The following is a 20,529-nucleotide window of genomic DNA, read 5'->3' as shown; positions in this document are numbered from 1 at the left end:
TAAAGGATGAAACTCTTTACATCTGATTCTGGCCACCTATACTTAAACATTTTCATGTAAATTATAAGATATGCAGAAATTAAGATAATTAATTTTTATTATAATTTGACAATCAAAAATTACAAGCATGGATGTTTCAACAGTGTAACAAGAATATATTTACAGATGATAAATTATGTAATTAAATGTTTTCATACTTCGTGAGAACGCTTTTTTGAAATATTACTTTCGAACGAATAATGTTGTACACTATTTATACGAAGAAAGTATCTCGTAATCAAACGTTAGGAAATCCAAAGGGAATTTTCCCAATTTTATCTGCCAGCTAGACCTTTGCTGAGATAAAATGATGACAATGAATCTGAACTCTAAGATAAAAAGGTATCAACAGATTTTTCAATATTGTGTAAAATTAAAAACAATTTGATCAATGAGAAAGGGACTCATATACTTTAAATAAGACCCCAAGCACCTTTGCACTTTGCAATGCTCATTTTGGAGAGACAAATAATTGAACCAGTTTCAGAGAAGCTCTCCTTCAAATTCTTGCAATGGCGCCGTACCTTCCATAGGTACCGTGCTCAGCTGATTAATGTGCGATCTGCAAATAGGACACAATTGTCTGAAAAAGGGCCAACAATATCTTTTAACAAAATGAACACTAATTACGAGGGCTATTTAAAAATTAGATTAACGTAGTCCACATCTCAGGAAATAAAAATAATAAATAGAATATGTAACGAGTCCCTGATTTTTTAGATCCAGAACTTTCCTGAAACTCCAAGTTTTCAGAGATAGAACCTGAACTGTTTACAGATTTAATTTATCATTTTTAGTTCCTGAGATACGGCTACATGAAATTATCCTTATGACTCTTGTAATTTAACTTTGATGCCCATGAACTGAGTCAAATTAGGCACACATGCTTTCCGGCTAAAAATAGTCATGTAAATGCAAGAATAATTAAGTGCACGAAACCTCTTCAGAGGCATTAAGTACAAAAAATTTAATAATTCAATGACATTCAAGCTGTCACCCTTTCCCGACGATGTTTAAATACATATTTTATTCAATGTGACTTCTATGACCTGAAGGTTTTATAACTATACTCGCCGGCAGCCAAATTGCCAGCCTGAATTCTGATTAAAAAGCATGAATTCACACATGAGCAGACGGATACTAGGTTCTGTTTCCTGAGAAACTCCAAAACAATAGGCTGCGGTTTGCTCTTGTGTCAATCCATAAATTCTAATTTAAATTCAACCTGCCAGTTCTGCTAACAATGAGTATAAACCAGTAAATTTTTCATAGCTTAAGGAACCTCGAAATTCAAGAGGATGACATGAAAATACAAGCTCTATGGCTGCTTGTAAGTCATCTTGGATTGCTTTGAGAGAAAAAAAAAATTAAAAAAAGAATACACATCCATCAAAAAAAGTGAAACAAGAATATGCTCTTGCACTAGACCACCCGCAGTTGTGTTGGTGCCATTTTAATCTTAGCATGAAGTTTGAAAAACAAAGTCAAATTTGGTCAGATTTGGCGGCAAGTAGAATAATAAGTGCTCAATGCCAACGCAACTGAGCGCTTTGTCAATGTTGGATGCTTGAACAGGGAAAGACCTTCGTTTCACTTTCTTTGCAAATCGGTGCTGGCACAACAACTTTCTGAATGTTGTTCATGACGAAACATTCTGATGGGCAGTGATTTAGTGCCATTACCGTCGAAAAGTTCAATGTATTAAAACCAGGTAACATACGTCCTTCATAGAAAAGTAAGTGTGCATTGATGTAATTCCTAATTAAACTCAAATATTTACGCTTAATTTTTGGGTTAAAAACTTAACTTTAGTAACTACAACTAAACAATGCTGGGGATATTTACACAAGTGCAGCTAAAGTACTTTACAAGACACTGTCGTATGAAAAAGAGTAAAGCTTATCTTAGACTTGATGAGGATACCATTCAAAGCCAAGTCTAGAGAACAATTGCTATGAACTTATACTAGATAAAGTATGAGCTTATAATAGGCACTTTCAAATCTTGGATAATTTGAAGACTGTGGAGAGAACCGTTACGTTAAGTTAGCCTAGCTTTGGTGGTTCTTGAGTTGAAAAACCTTGTGGAGGCTTTGCACTAATCAGGGTTCTTATAAATCTTGATTGGTGCATGCTTCAGCAGGGTGTGCCTTCAAGTTTTAAAATTTGGATTTTTTTTTTTTTTTTTTTTCAGGAAAAAAGTCTTGTCTTGTGATGATACTAAAACAATAACGAAGTCAGCAAAAAATGATTAATTGTGTAAATTAATGGAAAGAATGAGATATTTTACATGATTGAAAAGAACTCGCACGCTTCAAATGACGGAAACTGATTAGCTTCTCCCATCTGTTCTGAGTTGGATTGAAATTTTGTGATTCTATCCAGTGGGAGTAACATCTATCAGTGGCGTGGCGTGAATCGCGATATATCGAGTGTTATGCCATTCAAACCAATGGTAAAGAATCGATTATTAAGGTGTTCGCTGCGAACACCCTATTTATCGATCCTTTTTCATAGGTTTAAATGGCATGACAATCGAAATATCGCAAAGCACGCCACGCCACTGACATCTATGTGGGTTGCATCATTTATCAACTTTCAATTTTTTTTCATCACAAGTTCTTACTATTTTCAGTTTCTTACTCTAATGCTTGGGATACCTTTCCTTAAAAATAAGAAAAAAACTCTCAGCTCTGTTACTAAAATAAAAAAGTTCTAGTGCCACACTATTTCCATATTCATTTAGTAACACAATGAGGTCCATCTAAAAATCTTAATTTTTATTATAGAGGATGGAACCTCTTGCATCAGAACGTCACAGCATAGTTTCAAAAAAATTAAATGTGGAGAAAACGGAAACCTTCTTAATGGAAAAATTAAAATAAAAAAGGCAACGATGCAATGTTATAAAACTCGATTCAATGATTCGATGACCAAACAAATATCATGTTTGTGTCAAGTAAACTTAAAAATTGTGTCAAATAGCAAAATTCTAGGCAAGCATACAAGTTATCCAATATTAGAGTGGAAGTAGTGCTGCAGTGCTAAGGAAAAACGCCGTATGAGCGGTTGAAGATTACCAAATTTATACCAATACAAGACAAATTTTCCGGAAAACTTGTGGATTTGTTCTGCTGAATTTTTTCCAAGATTCCACTTTCAATTTGATCTAACATTCCTGAAAATTTCAAGGAAAATATTTATGACTTCCCTCAAAAATAAATATTTTATCAGGAAAAATGTGGCTACACACGAATGTTTATGCAGCGTTTTTCTTTAGCACGACAATATAGCCCAACCAGAACGAAAACTTTGATATCTCTACGTCTGGATCAATGTGGTCTGATTTGAATGAAGGGACTTTAAAGAAAGACAAAATTAAATAAAATATCAGACTTGACTAAGCAAAGACTCGAGTGAGGGCTCCGAAGAGCTGTCAAGAGTCAAAGGCAGGACTAAAGTTGGCAAGCGTCGAGGCCATTTTACATCACTGGGAACTGTTGAAAACAGGAACCCACTGCACTTCACAGGGGTAAATTCTCTAACTTACCCCTCCAAAAAAACTCATTTCAGGCAAACAGTGGTAATGAAATAACCTAATTTTTGCGCTTTACATATCCTGGCTAGATACTAAGTAAGTTAATAATAGAGCTATGCCTTAAAATCTACCTAACAATCCTTAGATTCTACGACTGGTGAATACTTAACGGTCATTGTGATCAGATCAGATCAACATCACTCGCCTCTGAATCATATTACAGCTGACTACAAATTGGTGAAGAGCCACAGGCAGAAAACTTATGAAAGAAGGAGGGACGCAAGTGAAAAGTATCTTTTTCAAAACCTTTTTGAAGCTATATTTTGGCCTGGTAACCCATCTTATCTTGGAATCAGAATAAGTGGTCTATAACCACAATGCTGTATGTTGGAGGAGTAAGCGCACATTCAATTTGTTGGGCCTGTTTCCTAATATGGAGGAAAATATCCTTTCACAAACATTTCTGGAATTTTGCAGCAGAGCTCTAAAAGTGTAGCTTTTGTCCATGGCCAAAGGTGGACAAATAAGAGTTGCTCAGTCTAAACTTTAAGGCTTAAGAAATCTGAGTGGTTAACTAAAAGATTTGAATGCGGGACAAATTTGTAAAAAATGAATTTTGCATGAATCTCATAAGCTTACAGAAAAACAGGAGTATCACTGATTTCTTTGATTAATATTGAGGTGAAGGATACTGACTGCCATGCCTGTGCACTGTTCACCGATTTGCGATCAGCTCAACAAAATTCAACGCTTAGAAAATAAATTTTTAAGTGCACAAACTAATGTCAACAACGAAACGTAACAACTTAGCGGCGCTAGCACAAGAGGACACACACAATAAACCAAAAACAAGTAACAAGTGACTGAGGGTGAAGATCGCGGAAGGGATGGCGTAAGTGAAAAATCGTCCATGGGATGTGTAGAAAACGCAAGTTTCCGCTAACTATAGGTCTCCAGAAGTTTTAGAGCTGAAAAAATAAAAAGATATTATGAGGCATTTGAAGACATAGTTTAGTCAACAGAAGTCAGTCAACAAAATATATCAATTCTTATAAAAGCAACAACAATAAAAATTACAGAGGAGAAAAGAAAGGAAACCGAACTGCACACAATTCTGAAATGCAACGTTGAATACATGGCGTCCATGGTAACAAAATGTTTAATACGGGTGTCTACCAGTGCCCTGACATTCAAATTTCTTGCTGTTTCAGTGCCTTTTCCTTGCTTTTTCCTTACTTTCCTGAGAATTTTTTTTTTTTGACGATTCTCAAAAATCCTTGCTTTTACCTTACCTTACACTCATTTTCGACTATATTTGGCTTGGGAAAGTGGAAATACGAAGGAATAAACCAAAATAAAGAGGAATCGAATCAGGGTGTTGATAAATGGATTATGCTAGGAAATCGCATACTCCCAAGGCTACTTTCTAGAGTGTGTCACAAAAATCTTAGATTTCCCTACCTTTTTGCTGAAAATCCTAACTTTTCTGTACATCCATACAGACCTTCTGAAATCCGTGCTTTTTGGTGTATTCATACTTTTTCCATACAGCAGACATCCTGTTAATAGATGGTTGCTCAGTTTTACTAGTTCTTTCTTTCTTTGCTAGCCATTTTTACAAAACTTTATTTACAGGACGATTTAAAAGGAGGAAATCTTGATGAAGAAGAATTTGGAAGATGTAACAATCCAAATGCTGCTCTACCATATCTTAATACTTACGAGAGAGGAAATGAGTCCTTTGCAGCCCGTCTTTTAATTGAAAAAAAATGAGTCAAAAAGCATGATGATAGGATGAAGAGAAAATTTGTCAAAAGTGGCTGCGAAATTACTTTCTGTGCCTCACTGAGTCCTTTCCGTGATCAGGCGTGTTTTTTCTGAAAAAAGAACAACATAACATGATGAGAGAGAACAGAAAAAAAAAGAGGTAGAGACCAAGTAAAGGAACATTTCCGAAAACGGGTGGTTAAGCTAAATGAATGTTCAAGAAATGTGCGATTTTTGGTGGCAGTTAAAAGTAAAAGCTCATAACAGCTTTTCGAAATCAAAATAAAATATTTACTGACTGAAAGAATCAAGAACGTTTACGAATTTTTTAGGGGCATTTGGACTGCGTTTAGCAGAAAGATATCAAGCCACATCAGCCATTGCCAAATTTAACTGGGCAATTTAATTTTTTAAAACGGTTGCGCGAATTTCTTTGAAAAAAGTAATTCCTTTCGTCTCTACAGAAAATTCACTGAAATTTGCAAAAAAATCCGCAAAACCGTTTTCATGTAAAAGATTAAATTGCCCAATTTTGTAATAACTGATGTGGCCTGGTTCTTTCCTGCTTAACGTGGTCCATTTAAAAATTACATGGATAAATTTTAGAGGCTCTCCAGAATTCATTAACACTGCAAATTTGCCATTCCTACACAATTTGTATGCTGCAAATTCAAATCTCAAGAAAAATATATTTTGTGTAAGTGCAAAATTTAGTTTCATAGAACTGTCACATTTGATAAGATTCATGAATGTGCTTTTATCGGTGAACCAAAAAGCAAATACACAAATATTGGTTCTCTTCTTCGGAAACCCATAAATCATACCCTTCTATATGATATATGCATTCAAAGTTTTGTACAGAACATTCTTTTATTCGCAGAATGGCAAAATTTCATGAAAAATAAAATCTTGAAATTCCATGGGCAATATTTCATGAAATTTTAAAAATGTATGAAAGATTTTGAAAAATACGGTTCCTATTCATGTTTGGCAAAATGTAAAAATTGTGACTTTCCTCTATTTTTGTGTGTTTCAGTGCGGATTGCATACTTCAGCTCCTAAAAAATATGAAATATTTCACAGCCTCATAAAGTTGAATGAAACATTTCACTGAAATTTCCAATCTTTCATTTCTTTCTTTGTTTCATGCCACCCTGTTTTTTCGAGAACAGTTTGAAATACTGTGACTTACTGGTCTGGGCTTTGGTCGGTGTCACTTTCTTCCAACTCAGCATTGTTGTTGCGTTTCTTTTCGTAAATCAGAATGATAGCACACAGTATAACCACTTCAGCTACGATGCCCAAGAATGGCCACAATGCATCAAATTTACCTGGAAAGACAAAAAAATTAATTACCTAAGTCTGAAGGAACGGGTGTTCAAAATCCTACAGCAGTGAATCATACGATAAATGCAACAAGGAGTCTATAGGACTGGCGGCAAAAAAATATTTGACTTTTCCATGTTTTCCCCGATTTTTCACAGACGATTGCATGCACAAAAATGAATATGAAAAATATTTGGCATTAATTTTACTGCAAAAGACAGAAACATGTACACCTTGTTTCTAAAGGTATTAGTCATTTAACTAACTAGAATGTCCATTCTAATTTGAAAATTTGTCCTCTATTCACGTAAGCAGAGAGTAGTAACTCAAACGGATGGCGCTAATGCAGTTCAGCATTCAAATTTCAAGATTTTGTTAGTCTTTTTTAGTGAATTTCTTGTCCTTTTCCTGATTTTTGTGACCTGCTGCAATTCTCTGACGATATCCAGTTTTCTAGACTTAGAGACACTCCAGAAAAGATGTGCAGCCAGAAAAAAGAGGATAGTGCATAAAAAGACACAGTTTATTAAACACAGTCAAAAGTGCTTAGTTTACTAGTATCCGCAGAAAAAAAAACCTGTGAATCGATAGCTGAAGTACGAAACAACATATTCCCATTGTTGTATTTCAAAATTTGCACTCTTATTTCATTTTTCAAGAAGAAGCAAGTCAACTTTATGTCTTGAAAGGGGCCTGTTGCAAACTTTTGCTAGAGCAAAAATAAGAGATGTTTCTTACAGATAATATCTCAAAAATCACGATGAGCGCTTCAGCAAAGTCTGAAATGCACTCATAACTTCACAATCTGCGTAAGAGATTTTCGTTGATTTGAGCTTCCCGCTTCCAAAACGATACTACGGCACAGGTGAACATTTTGTTAGAGGAGTCGTTCCATCTTCGGCAATATTCATCATGGCCGAGGCCAATCCGCCAAAGCACGTGTGACGGGACGAGATAACATCTGACCAGAATAAGACCAGATAACAGTCGGCGTGCTTACGTTCATATTTTTCTCGCCCACATTGATTGACCATGAACTCTCCTTGAATTATGCGCGGAACTGCGGGAGCACCGGTCATGATGAATATTGCCGACGATGGAGTGACTCCTCTAACAAAATGCTCACCTGTGCTGTAGTATCGTTTTTGAAGCGGGAAGCTCAAAAAACCGCAAATTTCTTACGCAGATTGTGAAGTTATGAGTGCATTTCAGACTTTGCCGATGTGCTCATCGGCAAAGTCTGATCATTTTTGAGGTATTATCTATATGAACCAACTCTATTTTTGGTCTAGCAAAAGTTTGCAACAGGCCCATTATTGCAAAATATTCCAGTAACACAGCAGAAAAATTAAGGCAGTTTACCAGAAATTATGTTGACTCAATTTCAAAAGAAAAAATAAAGCATGATAAGAAGTTTGCCTTGTCGCAATCAAAGATATGTGGATTCGCACTTTAGCCATCAAAATGCATAACAGCTTCTTCCAATTTTCAGTTTCATGTATCAACTATAAATTGATACAATCCTTCTGCCAATCAATTTACATTACCTTTAACATAGACGGTGATATCTGCGGTCATATTCAGCTGGTTCTTCGGGTTGATTGCGATGCATGAATATTGGCCTTTGTCGCCTCTGACAGCCGAGTCCAAAATGAGCACAGCATTGGGCACTTTTCGCTCAGTGTCTTCCAACAGGTTCACACGGCCAGAGGATGCAGGGTACAATGTGTCATCTGAGAATATCAAAGCAAAAAAGTGAGCAAGTATTGTTTTAAAAAAGAGCAATGGAAAATGGGTTCGTTGCGCTTGTTGCAGAATCGAGTTCTGATGCTTGATTTTTGTAGGTTAGATAAGATCTGTTCAAGAAGGTACTTTCTACGTTCAATATTAACCGAGATATTGCCCTTTGAAAATTCATTCAATGATGTCATCCACTGCAGTAGTGGCATCCTTGGTTTCTTCCACCTGGCTTTTGTCAGTCAGTGTGACGCACATTTGCACCAGTTACTCGACGTGAAGCTCGGATGGAAGCAAGGTGGAAGAAACCAAGAGTATCACTACAATGGTGGATGACATCAGGGACCGAAGTTTTTTAATGCTCGATATTTCAGTTCGTAATGAAGGCAGAAAGTTTCTGTTTGGACAGATTTTGTTATTTTTAGCTAATCTACAAGAATCAAGCATCAAAACAAAATTCTGTAACCAGCGCAACTGACCCATTAGAAAGTTCACTGTTACAGCTAAATGAGCTTTAGCACTGCATCGTTGAGGTTGCTACTTTCTATTAGTGTAAATTTATCAATTATCATCAATTTCATTTCTTTTAAACATACGAGGGTCATTCAAAAAGTAAGGTTCCCTACCTTGTATCTTCCGAGCAAAACAAGATAAATCAAATCGGTAAGAAAGCACATATCAGGCATACTGTAAACTTTAAAACAAGCTTCAGTTTTCGAAAATTGGTCAAAGGATTCGCGAGTAAACTTAATTTTACTGAGACAACCTCCTGTCGCCGCGTGCCCACCTCCAGGGTCAGTATATACGGTGAGTCGATTATTGAAGACTCGGGTTATCGCCTTTGTGCATCACATCAACGAGGAATTTTGAAGTTTTCATTGAGTAGGCCTTACCTTACTTTTTGACGTAGTCTCCACATCTTTTTCGGCATTTCTGGTATTATTACAGCAGCTTCTTGATGCCCTCCGCGTATAGAAGCTTTCGCATTGACTCTGAAACCAGTCATTGACAGCTATCTGCACTTCCAAATCAGTTGTTTTGCGTAGGGAAATTTTCCCCCAATGCTTCAAACTCTCTTACTTTAGCTTCATGTGACTTTCATTTGTTCCCGAGCGGAAAAACTTCCTCAATGGAAGCGATTTTCAACCGATGCAGAGGTACAGATAGCTGTCAATGACTGGTTTCAGAGTCAAGGCGAAAGCTTCTATACGCGGAGGGCATCAAGAAGCTGCTGTAATAATACCAGAAATGCCGAAAAAGATGTGGAGACTACGTCAAAAAGTAAGGTAAGGCCTACTCAATGAAAACTTTAAAATTCCTTGTTGATGTGATGTGATGCATAAAGGCGGTAACCCGAGTCTTCAATAATCGGCTCTCCGTGTATACTGACCCCGGAGGTGGGCACGCGGCGACAGGAGGTTGTCTCAGTAAAATTAAGTTTACTCGCGAATCCTTTGACCAATTTTGAAAACTGAAGCTTGTTTTAAAGTTTACAATATGCCTGATATGTGCTTTTTTACCGATTTGATTTATCTTGTTTTGCTCGGAAGACACAAGGTAGGGAACCTTACTTTTTGGATGACCCTCGTACTTGATACAATGACGGCAGGATAAACAGTTTAGTCCCTAGTCAAAGAAGGAAGAAAAATAAAGGGTACCATCTATACCTTACAGGTTCCTGAACTGGTCAACAAGGAGCTATCGGTTAGCTCCATCTTACATTCATTGACTATGATCATTGAAGATGAAATTTCAACTTACTGACTTTCCATTGGACATGAGGCGTGGGTTTTCCGTACACGGTGCATTCAATTTTTAGTTTCTCTTCCTCGACAACATTGACATATTTGTGGAGTTTGGCATAGGGCTCAGCTAAAACCAGACAAAATAAAAAACGATCAGCAAAAATAATAGAAAACCGAGTGAAAGTAGAGAGTTTCAACAAATACACTGAAAGATAGATATCTGCTGAAAAAATAGAAAAAAGTGGAGAAATTACATAACTTTTTCATCTTTTTGCAATTCTAGTTTTGCCTAGCTGTAACGTGGCCATTTTAATTCGGGAACTGGGCAAGAAAAACACAGACCTAGAAGCGGAACTTTTAATCCGTAAGGCTGTTTTTCAGAGAATTTGTATTGAGTGCTAAGAATTAGAATTTGAATAAAAATACTAGAAAATTTTTGGCAGGTGAGTACTTGACTGAGGTGGTCATGGCACTTGGCTTTTCCCTGACTCCAAAACTTCTCAATTCTCTGACAATCAAACAAAATGAGACAGTTCAATAAAAGTTCAATAATCTTAAATTAACTTTCAAATGATAGTGCACATCAAGTGTTCAAATGCAAGAATCAGTGATTATATCTGGCATGATCCATTGCAAATGACAGTGTGGCATCAAGTATCCATATGGCATGATTCATTGCAACAAGCAGGCAACCATCACAGATTTTTTAAGCGAGTTTCTTCAATTATTCAATACTTATTCTGAAATTTTTAAGTCGTTTTTTGAAACTTTTTCTTCAACTTAAACAGTTTTTTGCTTGGTATGAAATCTCCGATTTCGTGTAAAGCAATGTTTTTGACATTGCCGCTTATGGAAGTAGGGCTGTTTTATCGTTTGTCGGTAAGCTAACGAAACAATTCCGTCAAGAAAAAGTTACAACAAGAGTGCTCTTATCAATAGCGATCTAAAAATTTGGAGCTGACAAAAATAAGCTGTTGCCATTTGTACATCTATTTTACGCACTGCCGCACCAGGCGATCTGACAAACCGACACACGGGGCAACGATGCATTGAGTGCGAGCTCTCAAAATTCCGATAAGGCGGGCTGTTGACAATATCATCGCCACTGTCGGTACTGCCACCAGTTTCGGTAAGAGATGATACCTATAGAGTTCCGGCAAAAATTCGTTTGAATACCTCTATATGCAGGCGTTTGGGGACTGAGGGAAATTTTGAGTTACACGGGATTTCATCTTCAGTAAATTCTGACTTAGAGAAAAAAATTGCAGAGAGAAGTTTCCTTGACAGAATTCAATTTAGGATTACACGGTATGAAAAATTGGCAACTTCGACACACAAAATGAAAAGCAACTTAATCAGCCAAAATACACATAATAAAAGAACAACATAATTTGGGGAAAAGGCTGCAAAAAAGAACAAAGGATAAACAAAACCCGGAACGCTTCAAAATAGTTACAATTTCATTTTCAACCGGGAAATAAATTAAAAATAAGAATAAAAAACTAGCTGTTGCTACGCTGTTAATGCGAGACCGAGACTGAGTCGGTCTCGCATTAACAGCGTAGCAACAGCTAGTTTTTTATTCTTATTTTTAATTTATTTCCCGGTTGAAAATGAAATTGTAACTATTTTGAAGCGTTCCGGGTTTTGTTTATCCTTTATTCTTTTTTGCAGCCTTTTCCCCAAATTATGTTGTTCTTTTATTATGTGTATTTTGGCTGATTAAGTTGTTTTTCATTTTGTGTGTCGAAGTTGCCAATTTTTCATACCGTGTAATCCTAAATTGAATTCTGTCAAGGAAACTTCTCTCTGCAATTTTTTTCTCTAAGTCAGAATATACTGAAGATGAAATCCCGTGTAACTCAAAATTTCCCTCGGCCCCCAAACGCCTCCATATAGAGGTATTCAAACGAATTTTTGCCGGAACTCTATAGGTATCATCTCTTACCAAAACTGGTGGCAGTACCGACAGTGGCGATGATATTGTCAACAGCCCGCCTTATCGGAATTTTGAGAGCTCGCACTCAATGCATTGTTGCCCCATGTGTCGGTTTGTCAGATCGCCTGGTGCGGCAGTGCGTAAAATAGATGTACAAATGGCAACAGCTTATTTTTGTCAGCTCAAAAATTCCCTTGGACCCCAGACGCATTTCCCCACATTAAGTTGTTCTTTTATTCGACACACAAACTTGAGCAAAACGAATTAAAATTCTCTACTGAGGTGAGAGGACTCAGAACTTACTTGTAACTTCGAATTCCCTGGTGTAAACAGTCTTGTTGTCTTGCTTGATATTACAGGTGTAGTTTCCAGCTTGATCATCGGTGCCCTTCGTGATGAACAGTTTCCCCATCTCAATGCGGATTTTGTCATTATTAGACAATGTCTGCTCATCTTTTTTCCTGAAAATTTTCAAAATAAAAAATTAGGACATGAGAATCAGGTAAAAAAGAAAATAAATAAATTTGAAACATGGTGTCTAGAATTTTTAACCATGCTCACGCTCAGACCCTGATTTTTAAGAGCGCATTCCCTGATAAGAAACCACTTCCCCAGGCTCTTCTGGGAGGAAAGAATGTAACTCTCCAGAGTTGCAAATATCAGTATCGATTTTAATTCATCTTTCATCCATTTCTTTGGCGCACATTCAAAATTTTAATTCCGATGGCGTTCCTGATGTTTATATTATCAGGTCGATGAAAGCCTCTCCATTCTTCGGATGATTTGAAGCTTCAAATGTGTAATTCAAGAAGTCAATAATAGCGCTCGGTTGGATAAGACTGCCTCATTTGAAAAGGAAATGATCACCAAGCAGTAGAGGAAGAGATTCCTGGTATCTGGAACAAATTCTCTGATTTTTCTTTGATTTTCCCAGATGAGTCCCGGTTTTTTCTGTTCTAGACACCATGATTTAAAAGAGCACTGACACTCCAAGACAAAAGCTGCGGACGTTTTTCTAAAACCTTCCAACCCCGAACATACGCTTCGACAACAATCATTTATCACTCACACCTCAACAAAGTTTTAAGTGATACATGTGTAACAGTGGCTAAATGACGCATACAACCAAACGACCTATTTGAAAGTTGTTGATTTGATCTAATTTACAAATTAGCTTCTCTGGTGACTCGCACAAGTATATCTCAGATACACTTGGACACTCACTGATACAAATGATTCTACTGCCTAACCTGAGTAGAATAACTACAGTGAAATAACCATGATTAAAAACCAGAACCGTTGGAAAATGACTAAACACTCTCAGCATGACACGATAATCTCCCCCTGAAAAACGGATTTAGGTAAACTTGAAATTGATTTTCTATTCTTCCCACACATGCTGGATGGCTCCATGAGACTGTTTCAGAATTGAAGCCCCACAGTAGCCAAGAATGGATTACTGTTGTTTACAGCAAGACCCAATTTCACCAATGCGTCAACTTTGCCTTCAAATTGCAATTCAGTGGCAATGAAATAAAGATGTGGTCATTTAAAAAGGATTTTGGCATAAAAACCTTCCTCCTTCTTCCTGACTTTCCCTGATCCTTGGATTTTTTGTCTCCCTGATCTTTTTCCTCATATAAGATAATGCGAAAAAAAAAAGAGATCAAAACAAAGAAATAAGAAAGTGATACTTTAAACTTTTTCTTCCAGTAGTTTTTTCCATTTTTCCAGCAGAATTAATTAATTAATTTTTTCGGGTGTGTCAATGTAGTCAACATGGGTTAACTTACCAAACATAGACTCCATTGGCGATAGGGTCCTTAGAGCAGTCAAGTTCTACGTTGGTCCCCTGCTTGAAAGTCAGCATTTTCTTTTCTCCTTTTACTTCATTATCTGAAAAAGGAAAGAAAAAATATTGTGATCCCTTGATTTCTTCGAGTAGAACTTAGAGCATTGCAGGTAATTTGCTGACCATCTTTATACTTTTTGAAATGCTTTTGATAGGTATTTTACTTGGATAAAAAAATCAATTCCTCTCAGGACAAGGCCCTCACTATATTTGACCAGTCGGATAAAACACACATCAAAACCAAACTGTGGTTACAATGTAAGCTAGACAAACTGACAGGCTGAACAATGAGCTGACAGTGTACCTTTGTAATAATATGAGAAAAAAGAATAGGTAAAGTAAAAAAAAAAATGTGGTGATGCGTCGTTACAATGCACGTATTTAGAAAGACCCATTAAGAAAGAAACCCAAATCCATTCAGAAATACTTGCATAAATGTTAGAATTTTTCACAAAAAAAAAAAAAAAAAAAAAACGAAAAAAGAAGAGGACAAAAAAATATCAGGAGAGAAATAGCATTTTAGGAGCCTTTGCATTTGGATAGAGGCAACCGTTTTCATAAAAACGGAGCTTAGAAGACCAGTATGAGGAGTAAGAGAAATTAATGTATGCTTTAATTAGTAAAGTGGATAGGAAAATAAGAGTGACATCACATGAGTGCATTCTACATTGTAATTAAAACAAGGACAAATGTTTAACGCCCAGCACTCAAGCAGCCTATACATGGATAAGGCAATAAGACATAGTAACAGCTTCTTGAGTTTCTGCTGCTTGTTAAAACTCTAGACGCTTGGAGAAATAACAAATTTTGATTATTTCCCAGAGGAATTTTTAATTACCCACTTGCCAGAAATGTGGAATCTCACTGAGCTCAAAAAGATTTCTTTTTCGGCTAGGGAATTGGTGATTCCTCTATTTTTGGTGTTTTCATGGTACAAAAAAATTAGAGCTGCAGACAGAGAGATATTTCAGGCCAAAACAGACAAGACCGTTAAACAATAAGTGCACATTAGATTTTTAAAAATTCAACACAACAAACTAAAAATCAGAAAGTTATGAGTGAGATTGCAAAAACTTCACAAACTTTAGAAGAAGACAGTAACAGTGATTTCAAACATTGCTGAATTTGCTACCTTGACAGTTTTTGCGATAATTTATTTCAGCATTTTTTACAGAAATTCTTTTAGGAAACATAGGTGTCTACATATTCGTATCACAAAGGTATCTACGTATTGAGCTATTATACCTATCAAACTCCAAATATGACCAGTTGTTCCACTTAATCATAAAAATGTTCCAAAGGATATGTTTAAATATTACTATATTCATTACACTATAAAATATGTACATTTATGCCTAATTATTCTAATAATTAAGATACGGTGCATAGAAATGTACAAAATTTATTTCCGACGTTAAAAGTGCAATAAAAAGTAAGTCTTATGGAAAATCAAACTGAGCAAAAATCGTGATTCTAAAGAAAAACAGTTCGGTACAGGACACTTTTTGAGAATATATCGACGGTGAAACTACCAAACCACGTATCTCGTTTGCGGTGTTTCAAAATCTACGCTTGCATTTTATTTTTTTGAAGTCGACCAAATCAATATGATTCCTTGAAATTTTCACAGAATTTTCTCCGCTCAAAGAGGAAAAATCACAGAAATTTTCAAGACTAGACGTTAAGAAGTTTTTCATTTAAAAAATAAAGTATGACAGGAAGTCTGCGACGTCGCAAACCGAGATACGTGGTTTGGTAGTTTCACCGTCGATATATGCCATCACCAAATATACATACGCTTACCTAAATTATAGGATACTAGTAATACCTATCTACTATACTTAATTTGCGTTTCAGAATCAAAGTACACAATATGAGAATAGGAAAGCGAGCTCTCCCATGAAATACTGTACCTACTTAGCTACTGGGGGAGGGAATGGAACAATAAAAGGAAATGCTGACACTAAAGAGAAAAACACTTTCTATCTGAGAAAATTCAGCAAAAGTATCAATGAAAAAAACTACTGAGTAACTGCGCATGTCCATGAATGTTTTCATTTTGTCAAGTCTCAGCCAATTGTTTAAGTACCATTATAGCAATTTTTTAAGTAAAGTTCTGAGGAGAAAACTTTCTTCTTTTAAATTCACCTAAAAAATGTTACAGTGAGATATGTACAATTGTATTATTAATATATGTTTATTTAATTATTTTTTTTTTTAAATTTTAACCATTCTAGAATTATTTATAAAACCTTTCAAGTAAAAACAGTATTAAAATCGAGCATTCATTCCTTTCCTATTTAAAAATTAAAAGCTCTGTAAATTATTTTAAAGCATCACTCAAACTTTGAATTGAGGTTTTATTTTCTTAATTTGGAGGGGGATCAAGGTAAGTGTTACATAATTAATTTAGGGAGTTACAGAGTGCTGTGAGGAAAGAAGGTAAAACTGCGGTAAAAAAATTGCAAAAAAAGCTTTAAGAACATAATAATACGAGAATACCACTATACTGCACATTTGCAGTCTTAGAGACTAATAATATTAGAACTACAAAGAATTTACCTTAATGTTTGGTACGTTAAAACTTTTCAAACAAATTAAAAATAAAGGAGGGAAGAAAAGCATCAATGCTTTAGACATAATAATCGAGGTTTGCATATTTTTCTGGTTACCTACTTTATCCCAATAATGTGTAAAATTGAATGACTACTAAAAAGATTGTTGCATCAAACAGTGTATAATGGTATCAATCACTATGTGAACTCCTTGAAAACTATGAAGTGACGACACTGAAGCATTACTGGGATTAGAGCCTGTAAGTCCAACGCAGTAGAAAATTCCAAACTACACTCGAAATTATGCCAGTGCCAACTCGTGAGTTTCTTACCACCAAGGACGAAAAGGTTATGCGACTCGTTTGACAGGGATGAGCAGCGGTATGTGCCCGAGTGATTGGACAGCGCTGATTTGACTGAAATAGTTGCAACGATCAGGCCGTTTTCTTCACGGTCCTCAAAGACATACTGGTTTCTTGAATCGGCGATAGTATGCTGCAGCTCGTCAATTTGTTGGTTGTCTTTGAGCCATTTTAGAGCGTCAAACTGAGTCAGCTTACATGAGATGGAGAAACCCTCGCCTTCCATCACCACATTCTGGCCCGTGTATTCAACAGGCTCTAAAAATACTCGTAAATCAACTTGCTATCCATTTTCTTGAAATAAACACAATACGTAAAGCCCCCTTGGAAAACTTTACAAAATTAAAAGAAATGCCCTTTCATCCTTCAGCTAGAAAGTGCCTTGAAGTGTCAAACACAGAGTGTCTTTAAACTCTGTTGGAAAAAGTTCCCGCTGTTTACCAGTCATTATACGGCCATAATAAACAGATCAAAGTTAAAAGTATGCACTACAGAAAAAATTGCAAAAGCCTGCAGGTTTTCTATTATTTTTTCATTTTTTGGTGGGTACCTACATTGAAACTTCTATTCTGTCAGTGCAACAAATTGCACAGCAATTCAATTTTAAGGCACAACGGAATAGATAGAAACTTCATGAGAATTTCTATGCTGAAATAAATACTAAGACTACTGATAGATTGATCGTAAAAGAGAAAGTAAAGAAACTGAACCTTGGCCTTCACATATGTTGTGTAACATTGACCCTCAGAAAAATTGACATAAAGTGAAAAGAAGTGGAAGGAACTGAGGTCAAAGGTTGATGGCGTAAGCTTTACAGCCTACGATGATAACCGACAGAGAAGATTCTGTGTACGCCCCAAGCAAGACTAGCTACTTGGTTGAGAACTTGAGGCACAAATAAAAAAAGACATGAAAATCGTTGATTTCAGGCACCTGTGAAACATCCATATCGAGTAGAAAATACCTAAAAACAAAATTGGACTTTACAATTGACCCCCGTAGCTGTCAGTCTTTAGAATCCCTTGATTTGCGAATCGGTTCAGGTCTGCTTAAAGTTGACGAATACAAATGAGTAAACCTAACCTAACCTCCACCTCTTATCAGAATCCTTGCTTGAAGCGTAAGATCGGTGGAAGAAATGCATACTTAAGGCTGTTCGCAGCGTAAATTTAGCTGAGCAGTTGAAGACAGAAGCTGTACTTTCTAAAATTCTTCGTTGAAAGTCATCAATGAGTGGTTAGGGTGTAATTAAAGGTGAATGGTAAATCTTGCCTAAAATGGATTGAGGAACCACCCTAATAAAAAATAACTGGCATGAATGCTGAGTGACCTCACAAATACTGATATAAAAAGCTTGTTTACAGTGTCCGATATTGAGGCAGTGAAGAGATTTAAGTGAAGTTTGCAAGATTGACAGAAAGAGAAGAGAACTGAGACTCATAACCAGAATATTGATCTAATTTTTAGGTGTTAGGACAAGACAACGTAGAGTCTAAAATGAACCAGTTAAGCTAATGAACCATTCAATACGAACATTTCAGTTATTTAAAACATAAAATCTAGCTAGAACATGTCTATGAGAAACACCGATTGCTGCCTGACCACAAAAACACAGAAATAAGGACAATGCACGAAATTATGTTTGGGTGCCTTGGAACATTTGTTCCATTGCTAACACTGAACATCAAAGGTGAGATTCCAAACCAAGAATTTACGTACCTGCTGCTACGAATAGGAGCTGGGCTAATACCACAATGAATAACATGCTGGATAATCCAAAATTAGAGAATTTAAACTCCATTTTTGACGAGGTGAAAAACTGAAAAACCAAGATGGCAATACACTTCTTTCCTAATCAACTCGAGTTTGTAGCTCCAACCGCGAACTGAAAATAGAATAGATAGCGAGTTCCAAGAAACTCCGTCAGATGGCTCTAGGGGTCGCATCGATCACGTGCCTGCGCCACGCAAAGCCGTGTCCACACTGACGAAAACGGCCCGTGACCTCCTAAGCTGCGACTTGAAAGTTTGCTTGAATTATTACCCGATACATTCTTTTTTTTACAAAAAAATAAATAAAAACACATGCTAATATGAGGCAGAAGTCCCTTCAATGCAAATTGAGTTTTTCTCGATATTAATATCGAGGAATAATGTTAAAGGGATGAAACTATGTTAATGGCGCGGAAGAGATTTCCGCCAATCTTTCACTGGTAAAGCCAGGCTTCATTTAATTGGACTGGGCCGGGCGGGCCGGCGGATAGTGACGCAAAGAGAGAATGACGTAAGAGGGCGATGATTTATCATTTTATTTAAGTTTTTACGCGGCTTGTGAAGAAATTCTTTAAAAAAGCACTGATAAAAAATTCCCGAAAATTATGATCGAATTGCGCCAATTGGTTTAAAAGCTATGGGTTTAGAATAATTTTCAAGTCTTTAAGTTATTGCTATGTTATTGGTAAAAACTAAAAGAAATATAACAAAATAAAAATAAAAAACTCTACATTGTCATTAGGGAGCGTAACTTTTCGGTCCTGTCGAATGAGACTGTAAAAGTTAATGAAACATTCCGAAAAATTGCAATTTTGAAATTTACAAATAACGGGATTTTTGCATTTGCTTTTCTTATACAGTGAATATCGCATATCGACATATAATTCCGCGGAAACTCCATCGCTATGACCGATATGTCGCCATGAGCGTCGTCTTTATATCCGATGCCTAAATACATTGATTTAATGGAGTTTCGGCCGAGACCGAAGAGATCGCGTCGCTATGACCGATATGTCGTTATAACCGATGTCGTTATAAGCGATATTCATTGTATTTATTAAGGAAGATCTGTGGTCTGTGATTTTAAGCTAAGGCACCATTATATCGTTTATGTTCTATGAAAAATTAGCATGGATTAATGGGTACGCAGGGTCGGACTGGCTCGCATCTGAGGGCGTAGACCCTATAGTAAAATTTGGCGATAGGAGCTGCGTTTCAAAATACCATAGGAGTTCTTATAGCCGACTGAAGAAGGCGATAGAAAATCATATAGCTGGCTGTAGAAAGTGGAAAAAATCATACGGCCGGACTACACAAAGCGATAAAAAATTATACTGCCGGGCTATGACTATGGTTCCTATCGCCGGGCTTTACACTTTATCGCCTGGCTGTTGCTTTTTCGCCATCGGCTATAAATGGCTATAAGGAATTGTGTAGAAATTCTTGTGCTTTGTAAATCCTTAAGTTTGTACAAAATCACCTTAATATTTACAAAACGCACATTATATGGACGTATTTATGCGAAAAGGAGATATGTGGAAGTAGAAAGATGGGGTGTGCTCGTTAGTGGTCGGGCCATAAGAATGAATGGGGAATATAAAGCGCCAGTGACGTCAGCGGCGACGACGGGAGCAACGACGCCCGGCAGCGCGGGCTTTAACTCATGAGCCCTGTCCACAACGCTCTCTTGCCGTGCCCGCGGCTCATGAGTTAGCATATTTTGGCGCTTAGCTCCTTTTGATTTAATAGAAAATCCCGCTTTTCAATTTTCTCAAAAGGAGCTATATCCACTTTTACATTGTTTCTTATGACCCAACTAACGAGCACACCCCATCTTTCCACTTGCACATATCTCCTTTTCGCAAAAATACGTCCATATTTTCCTTCACCACATATTT

At 36.6% G+C, this 20,529-nt stretch overlaps 1 protein-coding gene across 2 annotated transcripts; it reads right to left on the bottom strand.

The window, feature by feature from the left end:
• Window positions 1-79: 79 nt before the first annotated feature.
• On the bottom strand, window positions 80-18,763 carry Bsg (immunoglobulin domain-containing protein Bsg). Of its 2 annotated transcripts, XM_019051256.2 has the most exons (9): window positions 18,579-18,763; window positions 16,830-17,117; window positions 13,884-13,986; window positions 12,394-12,551; window positions 10,168-10,278; window positions 8,217-8,402; window positions 6,536-6,674; window positions 5,299-5,453; window positions 80-4,544 (listed from the first exon to the last, which is right to left on the bottom strand). In XM_019051256.2, exons 1-8 carry the CDS (start codon window positions 18,658-18,660, stop codon window positions 5,405-5,407), a joined length of 1,116 nt encoding a protein of 371 aa, XP_018906801.2. In that variant the 5' UTR covers window positions 18,661-18,763; the 3' UTR covers window positions 80-4,544; window positions 5,299-5,404. The 2 variants fall into 2 exon arrangements, with proteins under 2 accessions (XP_018906801.2, XP_018906802.2); XM_019051257.2 differs by lacking the exon at window positions 16,830-17,117 and having other exon boundaries at window positions 18,579-18,755.
• Between the last annotated feature and the right edge of the window lie 1,766 nt (window positions 18,764-20,529).

This window comes from Bemisia tabaci, chromosome 9 (genome assembly GCF_918797505.1).
Source record: "Bemisia tabaci chromosome 9, PGI_BMITA_v3".
In the NCBI taxonomy this organism is placed as follows: domain Eukaryota; kingdom Metazoa; phylum Arthropoda; class Insecta; order Hemiptera; family Aleyrodidae; genus Bemisia; species Bemisia tabaci.
This window is presented reverse-complemented; position numbering and strand designations above follow the sequence as displayed.